We start from the raw sequence: 12,267 nt of genomic DNA, 5'->3' as shown, positions 1-12,267 counted from the left end.
AGATGTGCTGGTTAGGCTCTGCTTGACCAATTCAGGGACCGCGTGTTGGCCCGTGGCCTCTGTGGTAATCCACGTGTTCTGCCCTTTTAACTGAGCCGTGGTTTTGCTCACTGGGTTGTATCACTAGTTGGGACTTTTGAGGAGAAATCTGGGGGGCTGAGTGGAGAGTGACTCTGGGGCATGGCTGGATCTTCGTGGCCCAGGTACCTCCTGGTGGCAGCATATAGACTCTTAGTTGGAAGACCGTGAGGTGGGTTTAATGGGGTGGTTTGGTTCCCTCTACTCAGCCTTTTGGGGAGAGGTTTGATAAATCTTTGGGAAGTGATAGAAAATGTCAAGGCCAGCAATTTGGAATTTTCTATTTTCCTCATCCAGGAGTGAGATTCAGGTGCTAAATCAGCACCACATCATTTCCATAGCAATTGGCCAGTGTTCTTTGGGGTCAGTAGCTCTGGGTTGTGACATCACAAACGGAAGTCTGTGGGGAGAAGAGCTGGATGTAAGCACAGGCATCCTCAGCAAAAGAGGAGGAAATGTAGGCTTTGTAACTAAGCAAGGGAGCCTTTTGTGTTTCTAAAGTCACTCTTTAAAAAAGGTATTTTGTGCCACATATATATTAAAATATGCCGCTGGTACTTATCACAAGGTTGTTGTCAAAAGGCTTACCAATCATGAGTAATGGAAATGACCTCCTTTTGTATTTCTGGGTGTCATGTATATATTTCGGAATGATAATTGCTCTCCTCCCCTCCTTGACATTTAAGTATATCAGAGACCTTCTTGTCTATGTGTTTGAGGCATACCATTATTGTCATTGGTATTTGCAACTGTTGTGTGTCAAAAAAATTAGTGTTGTAGTTCATATTTGGCCAAATGAGAGTTAATACATTGGGAAAATTCCAACTAGGCAGGATATAAAATTCAGGAACAGAATCACTTTATATAGAGTGATAAATATATGTATGTGCCAATCTTGCACTTCTTCCTTGATGATAAAGACAGCCTTATCATTTAGGATATTTCTGGAAGCCTAATACAGACTGTGGTATCAGGCGCTTTCATCATTTAATTCTGGTCCAGGGACTTACCATGTCTTAATTAAATTTTTAATCCTCTTGTTGAACTAACTCATTTTTATGAGAAGCTTTTTTTAACTGGATATCCAGTCCCTTAGGAGCTAGACTTGAGTTGCCAGCCTTTTCTCCAAGGGTCCCATGGCAGTTGGTTGGGAGGGCCTGTTGCTGGACAGGTTCTTCACGTACATGCTGGGCCAACCAGGAGCTTTTTTTTTTTTTAATTTTTTATTTTATTATTTATTTATTTATTGGTTGTGTTGGGTCTTCGTTGATGTGCGCGGCTTTCTCTAGTAGTGGCGAGCGGGGGCTACTCTTCGTTGTGGTGCGTGGGCTTCTCATTGAGGTGGCTTCTCTTGCTGTGGAACACGGGCTCTAAGCACGTGGGCTTCAGTAGTTGTGGAACGCAGGCTCAGTAGTTGTGGCTCATGGGCTCTAGAGCGCAGGCTCAGTAGTTGTGGCGCACGGGCTTAGTTGCTCAGTGGCATGTGGGATCTTCCCGGACCAGGGCTCGAACCCGTGTCCCCTGCGTTGGCAGGCAGATTCTTAAGCACTGTGCCACCAGGGAAGCCCCCAACCAGGAGCTTTTTGCAGTTTCACAGCCACCAGCCTGGATCACCGTCTCCAGGCCTGTGAAGGGTGGAAAATTGGTCAGCCCAGCGGGAATGTGTACCCATGGTGTGTAAAAGATGGGACGTTGCTCAGGAGGAGCTGGTTCAGCTGCAGAACCCTACTTGCCTTGTGTTTAGGAGCCGCCTGCAGAGAAACCTTTGTCACTTTTGCATTCGTGCATTCTAGACCATGTTTTAAAGCTCTTGCCGTAGGCTGGATTTGAACTGAGGAACTAAATTAAAAGTACCAGGCATACGTCAAGCAAATTACTTGAAGATTTATAGTGCATCCATGTGATGTGTGTGTGTGTCTGCAGTGAAGAATCACTCCACTGCTGCTTCTACAGAACCTCTTGCTAGTTTGTGTTCTCCCAGCGTTTGCTGATTGGTGTAAAGGGAAATAAGAATTTACACACTCTTATTCCAACATAGTCTCTCTCTTTTATAGCAAGGGTTGCATATGATGATATATATTGCTTGGTACCTTAATTTTTAAAAACTTAATATAACTCAGAACATTTCATATAGGTACACTGAGAACCTTAAAAAAAACTGTTGCATAATATTCCATTGGTGGAATGTGCTGTTTATTTCAAAGGCCTTCATAGGGTTTTTCCTCATAAAAATATTTTGTATGATGGTTTGAGGTGGTTAATATATATGTGCACATATATATTTTTATATATATATATACATACATATATATATATATATATATATATATACATACTTTTTTTTTTTTTTTTTGGGTGCCACACTGCGAGGCCTGCAGGATAGGATATCTTAGTTCTCTGACCGAGGATTGAACTTGGTCCCTCGGCAGTGAAATTGCAGAGTCCTAACCACTGGATCGCCAGGGAATTCCCTGAAATGGTTGATTTAGGAGGATAAATGTGGAAATTCTGTCAAAGCACCCAATGTTTCATTTTGCTTTTTTAAGCATATAAGTTTTAGAGTTTAGAGTTCAAGCTAGTTAAGCAACAGGGAAAGGAATTTCTCCTTTCCCTACTTACCTCCCTCAGTTTTTCTGTCAGGATGTCATGGTTGAGGGGTCAGTTTAAAAATTTATGTTTTCATAGACAGCTTTTAACACAATTGCTAATTAAGTGTATATTATTGATACTTAATAAAACAAAAGTATCAGGAGTGGCAGTGGTCTAAATTTGAGTAGTAATACCTGTTTCTCAGCTTCCAAGGATTTCTAACGTGTGTTTTGAGATGCTTAAGAAGGAAAAACGGATGGTTTATATTCAGGAATTATTTGAGAAAAGTAACCTGACAGTTGGAGTTTGGAGCTTGTCTAGAGGGGAAAGGGGACGGTGCTCTCCATGGTGCTGAATCAGACCGACTGCTGATCCTAACGGTGTAAAGGCTCTGAGTATTGGAGTCCAAGGACACAACTATGCAGCTATTTAAAAAACCACATCTCCTGTTTGTAGTTGAGACACTTAATTTTTATTGGAGTGTCTGATTTGCCAAGGAAAGCCGACTGTACAGGCAAACAGAACAGCATTAGTTGCAGTGAGCTATTCTGACATGCTGGAAGGACAGGATTTACATGTGAAGTATGGGCAGTAGAGGCTATTTAAATCCTAAATCCCGCCAAAGGCTTTTTAAAATTCTTCTTTTAAACCGTGGACCTATGTCAAAATAAACGTCATTGCAAATGGAGCTGATTATTGTGAGGTATAATGTGTTTGCAAGTCCCATTTAGCATTTTGAAAGAAACAAAGGTTTATATTTAGTAAACATACTAGTAAATACCTTTTGGGTTAAAGTGCAATTATTTTGGCACAATTGGAACTTACTAGTGACTGGAAATTGTCAAAGTACAAGTATATATATATTTTTTATCTAATCCAAGCCATGAAGGGAAAAATCATGGAATTTCTTTGTTTTCTTTAAAGCCGGAGATACAGATGACCCACCAAGAATTACTCAAAACCCTGTTATCAACGGGAATGTAGCCATGAGTGATGGGCACAACAACACAGAGGAAGACATGGAGGACGGTGAGTACCTGGGCTTTGTTTACGCGCATTGGGCAAAAACCTGTGTCGGAAACAGACGTTTCTTCCTTGAGTACTTCTGAGTTTCTTAAGGGTAGCTAGTTTTCAGGAGGTTGTATCTGAGGAAAATTTAGGAGCCTGTTTTGGTTTCAAATTTCAAGATTGCCTACAAATTTCAAGGTAAGTTGATTTTCCCCAGCCTAGGAGAGAAGGTTGAAATACAGGAGTTTGTAATAGATGGGTATTTGCTCAGGCCTGCAATTAATTTTCCAGCCACTCCTAGTATTCAGAACACAAGTATATCTTACTGTCCTTTCCTTTTCGTCTGCAGCACGATACTTCTAGACACTGGAACGTGGCTTTCCATTGCATTCTTATTGTAGCAAGTATATCAGTTGTTTGTAGCTAATAATCCCTCCCCACTCCGGTTAGGTGCGAAACCAGAATCGAGCTTTGGGCTTCGTCCCTCAGACTGACTTTTGGTCTTTATCTTCTCTGTGGAAAGTGTATGTATGCATTTGTACATGCATGGACATTTTGTACCTAGGAAAGCCTTTCTTTCGAGGCTATTTCTTCGCTATAATTTATCAGACTGTGGGACCTGTGCATTTGCCAGGTTGAAATCATGAGAAGGTAGCAGCCAGTAATCACTTTATGCAGCCCCTGGAATCTTGCAGTGTAATATGAAACCATGTTCTGTCAAAAGCATGTCCATCAATCCTCATGAGGGTTGTGTCCTTCCCAGGGGTGTAACGGGGCAGTTGAAAGAAACCATCAGTCACGGGCTGCACCACCAGAAGGACTGCTGTTCAGACCTCCTGCCAAAAGTTCAGCCTCCATGAGAAACTGCAGCCGTAGTTGAGAGTTCTCTCACAGTGCGGTTTACCCCTGGCAGCTGGCTGAGGCAATATCTGAGGAAGGTAAAGAGGCGTGGTCTGACCCGCTGCTTTGTTACCTGTGGAGTGCACTTTCCACCGCAGATGAGGGCAACGGTGTGGGTGTGGTCTCTTGGTTGCTGGGCTCTTGGTTTTATTTCAGACCCCGGAGATGCCAAAAGAGGTTCAGAGAGTGCAGTTGGGAAGGCACAACCAGGTCTGATGTACCAGGCGTGAGTCAGGAATCGATTGTAGTCTCTCCTGGAGCAGTGAGCGGTCCAATCCAATCAGAGCCCTCCCGCTCTGGTTTCCACAGAGCAATTTCATTCTCGTTTTTCCCCAGGTGTTTTTACGGGGAGGGCTTGGGAGGAGACAGATGTGGATAAAAGGGCAGGTTCTCTTGGCCTCTGATGCCTTTTTTGGTGGATCCTTCTTTGTTGGAAGAGACTGTCCTGTGCCCTGTAGGGTGGCAGTGTCACCCGTCACCCCCACCACCACCCACCACCCCGTGCAGTCGTGACAACCGAAAATGTCTCTAAACATGGCCAGAAGTCTCCTGGGGGCCCCAGATTGCCTCATTTGAGAATCAATAAGGAGATCATAATGTACATAAAATCCCTTTTGAGGCAAATTTTACTAAATTATTAGTAGTAAATAATGGTGCTACAGAACCTAAAAGTAGAAATGCTCCTACTGCGAATTACCAGATGGGAAAAGCACGTTACAGGAGAAAGTAGAAGTGATCTTCAGTAACACTTTGTTCCTGGCCTTTCAAAAGGCCCAGGGTCAGGAGAGAGAAAGATCCTATCTTTGGCAAGGGGGGCGGGAGGGAGATGGTTCTCTTTCTAGGAGTAGAAGCCTTCGTTTACAGCAGCATTTTCCCAGCAGTGATAGGTATTTTGAAACACTTAATGGCAGGATATGTGCGTTGTGAAAAGTGATCAGAAATCTAGGAAGTTTGAGGAGTGCTGGCTTAAGCATGTTTCTTAAAGTACGTCTAAGCTGTCAGCCTCCTAACATCTTTCTCCAAAAGACTTTTTTTGTTAATGATTCCCCAAGCCTCTGAACGTTAGAATCTGTTTTTGCTGAGTCTCCTTTAACATCTTTGGAAGGGCACACAGTATGGGAAACACCGGGTTAGAATCTGATTTGTACAGAGAGGCCTTCTTAGTAGGGGGAGTTTCTTACACAGCAGTTGAGTGGCTAACAACACAGGTTGGAAAAATGTTTAGTAGAGGTAGAGAGTGATTGTTGTAGATCTAGATTGTTGGTACCCGTGAAAAAAACCTTATTTCTGGGAATTAACTAGGATTTGCAAAGACTTGTATTAGAATGAATAATTGATGTTTGACACAGTTACTGCAAGAGCACCATTTGGGGAAACCTCAGGCCCGCCTTTCTTTTTAAAAGACCTAAAGTGGTGGGTTATCGAGATTTCTGACAAGATGCGTGAGGGCAGCAGGTAGCACGAACTTGCCATCCTGTCATTTACGATAAGATGCTGGAGTAGGTAAGTCAGTGCTCTGTGGTGTTCAGGCAGGTTTGAGTCTCTGTTTGGATGAAACACTAACCCTGCAGGATACAAGTGTATCCTTCATAATCCCAAGTATACTACTTTTACCAAAAAAAAAAAAAAAAAGTTTTGTTTTGAAGCAATTATAGATACAGAGGAAGTTGCATAAATAGTACATGGAATCCCGAGTACCTTCCACCCATTTTTTCATGTAGCTCCCTTAGGGGAGGGTAACAAGGCCGGCCCTATCTGCCAGAGATGGGTTTCATGTCTCCTTCTCTTTTGTAGACCCTCCTGTCTTGACCTGGTATTTAATACAGGTTTTCAGTTATTCATTTAGTATGAAGAGTTTGGAAGGCAGCTATGCTCACCTCTATACCACCAACGCCACACAGTATGAAGAGGTTGGAGCTATGGGGTGGTGACATTTTTATTGACATGAAATCTCATGTTAAACTTCCTAATTAGCATACTTTGGAAGATAATCCTGTGCCTTGAACATGAGGCAGAATCTCACATCTAGTGTGTGATTCAGCAAGTGTGAACTGCACATGGGGGCCAGGGTGGCGCCAGGCTCAAGACCCAGAGCCTTGGCCTTGAAGGGCTGGCCCGCTCCTGGATGCATGCTGTGCTGAGCTCACCGTCGTGTGGTCCTACTTAATATTTAAGATTAATTGAGGAATTTGACTAAAGTGTCCTGAGGAAGAGCAAAAAGGCATTTATAATGTGTATCATTTTTTTGTTTGTATAAAACTGTAATCCTACAAAGACCCGAATGGTAACTGACAGTCAAGTAGGTGAGTTAGGAGGTGGGGGGAGCTTGTGACATGATGTCCTTAGGTCCCAGGAGTGTGTCCTGCCATCACTGTACAGCAGGCCAGTTTTATTGGGCTCTGCGTTTGGTCACCTGAACGCTAGGATGGCCGTTTACAAACCAGAGGCAGGGTCACTGGGCTCAGTGTCCGGATCTTGGGTGCTGAGACCCCCTGTGCTCACTTCGTGACACCTTGGATGAGATAAGCCACTTACCCTCAGCAAGCCTCGGTTTCTTCATCTGTAAAGTGGGAATTAAGTAACACCTGCCCTTGCCTACCTTGTGGGGTTTAGGTGCTGCTCAAATATGATTTGGGTGGCTGTGGAGGAGTGGCCCACTCTTCTCCTCAGCCATTCTGGACCTCATTCTCTGGAACAAGTTTCTTGTCTTTTCCGTGGACTCTCATCTGTGCACGGGATGAGGGTAGTACCTGCCCCTTGAGGAGGCTCAAATGCAAAACGCCCCCGTCCAGCTGCTCTTCCTTTGAGGGCCTCTCTGCTAACAGCTGAGCCAGGTTACGGGTAGTAAAAAAAAAAAAAGTGGGGACGGAGAGCCTTTAAACGAAGATAAAAGCGCTGTTACACATCCTTTTGGGTTTTATTTCTTTGGTAAAGAATACTACTCTCTCATGAGGACTGATGGACATGTTTTCTTAAGAACAAATTCAGTCACAGCGGAGGCAGTTCTGTGTGCGGAGAAGTCTGCACCGCAGTGACCTGAGTGAAGTGTAGAGACGGGCTGAGGGCACAGACCTGCGAACCCCACTTTGTGTGTGGGGTCAGGGATGTCAAAGTAGCACCTGCTTCTCAGCCAGAAAAGGCCTTCCTGTTGTTCTGTAGACCAAGTGTGGCCCTTGGCCCCTGGGCCTGTGAACTGTCCCCAGTCTGCCACGAGATAGGCACAGAGAGAGGAAGCACTTAGAAACTTGTATAGCAATTTGGCCTTCCTGCGGCAGTTTTATTATGTTTTATAAAAGTGCTGGCCGGTAACAGGTTGGCGGGTGGCCTTGGGACAGCTGCTCCCCTCACGGGGAGAGCTGGAGAAGCATGGACACTGCTGGGTTTGTCAAAGCTAATCCACAGCCTGGGTCACTTGAAAGGAATAGTCAGCAACAGAAGAAGCTGGAATTCCAAGTGTGACTTTTAGTTTAATTCTTATCAGTGCTTTTGCATTTTATTGGAGGAAATCTTGATTTCTTAAATTGGCCTTTGGTCTTGCTGAGTAAATTTAACAGTTCATTCTGTTCATGTCAAAAAGAATGCCAGTTTCTTCGTTCTTTTTTTCAAATAATTCCCCTTAGAGAATCTAGCCTGATACTTCACCAAAATTGTGAACTAATGAAGTTATCACTTATTTTTAGCTAACTTCTTAGGAATCTTTTTATCTCTAAACAGTGCTGCACTTCCCAGGAATGGCTGTCGCCCACTCCTCGGAAGTTCTTGTTTGCCTGCAAATTCATGTTTCTTCTCCACACTCAGCCCAAGTCTCAAGCCCTTTTCTTTTCCTCCTCAAGTCCTCTCCTTGAACAGATGTGACATGAGAAGTTTTACTCCTTTTCTCCAGTCTCTCCACTCACTGCGGATTACTTGGGAATTAAGACAGAGTAGAATAGACATTCTTAATCACGCTGAACTCGTCTGGTGGGGAATGCAGGTGTGTGTTGCTAGCCCTCTGAGTTTGGGATTTCATTTACACAAACTATGTGTCATCTCACAGTTTTAGATGGTTACGAAATTGGAAATGATGCTATCCTTTCCCCGAAGGGTTAGGTTTTAGCAGTTGAATATAGAATGGTTAACCCAGGTTTGTGCTGCTTTCAGTGTTGTCTGACAGTGCCAGGCTTGGTGATTGACAAAGCGTTTTCTTGCAGACACGAGTTGGCGCTCCGAGGCAACCTTTCAGTTCACTGTCGAGCGCTTCAGCAGACTGAGTGAGTCGGTCCTTAGCCCTCCGTGTTTTGTGCGAAATCTGCCATGGAAGATTATGGTGATGCCACGCTTTTATCCAGACAGACCACACCAAAAAAGCGTAGGATTCTTTCTCCAGTGCAATGCTGAATCTGATTCCACGTAAGACAGTTTAAATGATGCAATTACAAATCCACAAATAGTTCTAGTACATTATTGGAAGCCAAATTGGCCTCTTTGAATTTTGGATTTCTCTTTGAATTCCCTTTCTGCCTTTACATAGTCATTTGATTTTAAGTTATATTAAATACAATTCCCTCTTTGAAACTCACTGGTAGGTATTATATCCAAACTAGAAAAGGTGTAAATTTTTCTTGCAAATAAAAAACTGAACTTTGTGTGTTAGAATCTACCTGCCCGTGGAACATGGAATCAGGGCCTATCTGGACTAGCTGACTGCTGGATTACCAGGTGTATTTCTTATTCTACCAGTAACTGCCAGGGGGGAAAATTGTAGTTAAGGAAAATTCTTCAGGCAGACATCCTCACTGTATGTTAACCAATTTCTATGGGTTATTCAGAAAGTTAAAATTAAAAAGCAGAGTGTCGCTGTTCAACGTTTATCTGATGTTTGAAGGGATGGATCCCAGATCACTTTGTCACCCTTTCTCATTCCACATCCATGAACCCACGGGAAAGCTGCCTCCTTGACCCCGTCTCCCTGCCACCCCAATTGTGGCCCTTGGTGCCCTTGATGAAGATGTTCCCCAGAGGGCGCTGGTTCCAGCTGTTCTGCCAAAGCTTTCATTTTCCTCTTCACTCGAGTATTTAAGAAGCCAGTTTTATGGGGCAGTCAGGGCCTTGGCCAAATTTTTACTTCTTGTGTTCAGTTCACATTATGATCTGATTTCTGATGAGCGTTGAGGCTGGATTGGTTTTAGTCTGACAAACAACTTGAACCTGAACGGTAGTTTGGGAAACATCCAGCAGTCCACGTCCAGCGATGGCATCCCGAGCGAGCGGCATCCCCACGGGAACAGCACTGCCCTTGCCCTTGTTCTGATGAGTCTGCAGTCGAAACATTCCTTTATAAAAAGCTCAGTCGAATGAGTTCAGTCAACACCTTCCTTTATAACAGCTCCACTTTAAGTTGGTTTTTAAACATTTTACACGTTGATCCAGGGGCCCTTTTGGGGTCTGCCCCAAACAACCGCACCTGCAGTCATTCTCGGGTGGTGGCATCCTTGCTCAGAGCCCCCTATACAGCCCGGCCTGGAAGCCTCACAGCACCTGAGGGGGGCAGGAGTGACACTTATTAGTAGAGCCTACAGCTTTAGGTCTGTTCACCTAAAAAATAGCTTTATCATCATTCTTCTATTCAAGTAATAGCCGTGTTAGGTACTAGAACTATTATCTGACCAAAAAGCTATCATCTCTTGTAAAATCTAAGAACAGTATTTAAAGTTCAAACACTTGTATTTTATAGATACCAGTAAAAAACTTGAAACCTTTTAGAAATTAAAAAGACATAGGGGCTTCCCGGGTGGCACAGTGGATAGGAATCTGCCTGCCAATGCAGGGGACACAGATTTGATCCCTGGCCCGGAAAGATCCCACATGCCGCGGAGCACCTAAGCCCGTGCGCCACAACTACTGAGCCTGAGCTCTAGAGCCCGCGCACCGCAACTACTGAAGCCCGCACGCCTAGAGCCCGTGCTCCGCAACAAGAGAAGGCACCACAATGAGAAGCCCGCACACCGCAACGAGGAGCGGCCCCCGCTCCCGCAACTAGAGAAAGCCCGCGCGCAGCAGCGAAGACCCAACACATCCAAAAATAAATAAATAAAATTTTAAAAATTCAAAAAGACATAAAGCATTGAGTTAAATCACTCCAGACCACATAAGGGCACCCCCAGACCCTCTTCACTTCTTTCTCCTTTAAAGATAATGTGTGTCCCCTTATTCCGTCTAAAAAAATAGAAGGAAAAAATATGGGCGGTTTTGTGTGCTGTTTTAAAAATTGTGTAGAAGTCAGGTAAATCTGTCGACTGAGGCTTAGATTGTCCTCCCTGAACAGGTCTTGGTCCTGTCATGCACAAGCGGTGCTGAAGATCATAAATTACAGAGATGATGAGAAGTCATTCAGCCGGCGTATCAGTCATTTGTTCTTCCATAAAGAGAACGATTGGGGATTTTCCAATTTCATGGCCTGGAGTGTAAGTAACAGTGTACTTAGACTGAATAATCTGAGTGTTCCTTGTTCCCTAATTCTCCATTCTTCACATCCATCTATTCATTTTAGAATCAAAATGTTTGCTTTGTAAGTTGGATAGGTAACTGAAAATGTGTTTTCTCCAGTTTCCTACGTCAAGTTTTTAGCAGCCAACAGGACTTCATCTCAATGTTTTGGTCAAACATTGTAAGGTAGTTTGTAGCTTTCCTGAATAGGCTAGGTTTCCTTTAAAAGAAATAATACTGAGGCAGGCATAGTGCGGGGTGGTTTCCTGTAACCAGTGAATTCTCAAGTCAGCTCGTTTGGGCTGCTTTTGCAGAGGTGGAAGCCAGTGGGACTTAGGAACGCCCTGCTCAGCGCTCTAGTGTGGGCTCTCGGCAGCCTCCCCAGACCCTGCCTGCTGAGTGGACGCTGAGCCCCTAACACCTCCCATTCCTTCAGGAGGCATCCAAGCTTTTGCTGTTTTCACTCAGAGAACATTGTTTAAAACAAGCCGAAGCACTGCAAAACTAGAAGCACAATTTAGGTGTTTTGAAAAAGTAGTATTTTAATCTATTAAGTACAGGGTAATTGTTTGGACTGAAGTGAGCATTTGCGGGTTCTTATGCAAGTTGGATATTCTTATTTTTTTTTATAGGAAGTGACTGATCCTGAGAAAGGATTTATAGATGATGACAAAGTTACTTTTGAAGTCTTTGTACAGGCGGATGCCCCCCATGGAGTTGCGTAAGTTTTCCTTTAATTGGATGCTATTAAGAGATGTCGTTAGTTCTAGTGAAAGGAGCAGAGGTGCATATATAGCAGATAAGCACCCTCTGTGTGCTCACCCCTTGGCACACAGACCAGATCAACGGATGTGTGCCAGCTTCACGTTCATGCCTTTGTGTGGTGGATTTATTGAGCAGTTTCTATGTGTCAGACACTCTGCTGGGCTCTAGGAATATAATTATGTTGAACAAGGCAGGCATGGTTTTCTGTCCTCAAAGAACCTCCAAGACCACTCGGGCAGAGGAGTTGACGGCAGTAACTGCAGCAGCAGATGTGCTTGTTATTTTGTGGTGTGGGGTGGCGCTGGGAGGAGAGGGTTCCGTCCCTGGGTCCAGGAGGTCTGTGGGCAAGAGGCCGGACCGGGGGAATTGGAGGTGGGGAGAAGGGTGTGAGTAAGGACACCCGGCAGGGAAGTTTGGGGTGGGCGGGGCACTAGGAGAGTGTGAAGAGGGCTGAGATGGTGC

The 12,267-nt window shown here is 44.3% G+C and overlaps 2 protein-coding genes across 2 annotated transcripts in view; both read left to right on the top strand.

Moving 5' to 3' along the window:
- Positions 1 to 12,267, top strand: part of CARHSP1 (calcium regulated heat stable protein 1) — a 268,272-nt gene that overhangs the window by 201,395 nt on the left and 54,610 nt on the right. The window lies entirely within an intron of this gene.
- Positions 1 to 12,267, top strand: part of USP7 (ubiquitin specific peptidase 7) — a 55,721-nt gene that overhangs the window by 22,033 nt on the left and 21,421 nt on the right. Inside the window, exons 2-5 of the mRNA XM_082432489.1 lie at positions 3,592 to 3,696; positions 8,766 to 8,964; positions 10,880 to 11,018; positions 11,673 to 11,761. Coding sequence (XP_082288615.1) covers positions 3,592 to 3,696; positions 8,766 to 8,964; positions 10,880 to 11,018; positions 11,673 to 11,761 — 532 coding nt within the window. The remainder of the gene's footprint in view (positions 1 to 3,591; positions 3,697 to 8,765; positions 8,965 to 10,879; positions 11,019 to 11,672; positions 11,762 to 12,267) is intronic.

The sequence above is a fragment of the Balaenoptera physalus genome (genome assembly GCF_965194825.1).
Source record: "Balaenoptera physalus genome assembly, chromosome: 16".
NCBI classification, from domain to species: Eukaryota; Metazoa; Chordata; class Mammalia; order Artiodactyla; family Balaenopteridae; genus Balaenoptera; species Balaenoptera physalus.
This window is presented reverse-complemented; position numbering and strand designations above follow the sequence as displayed.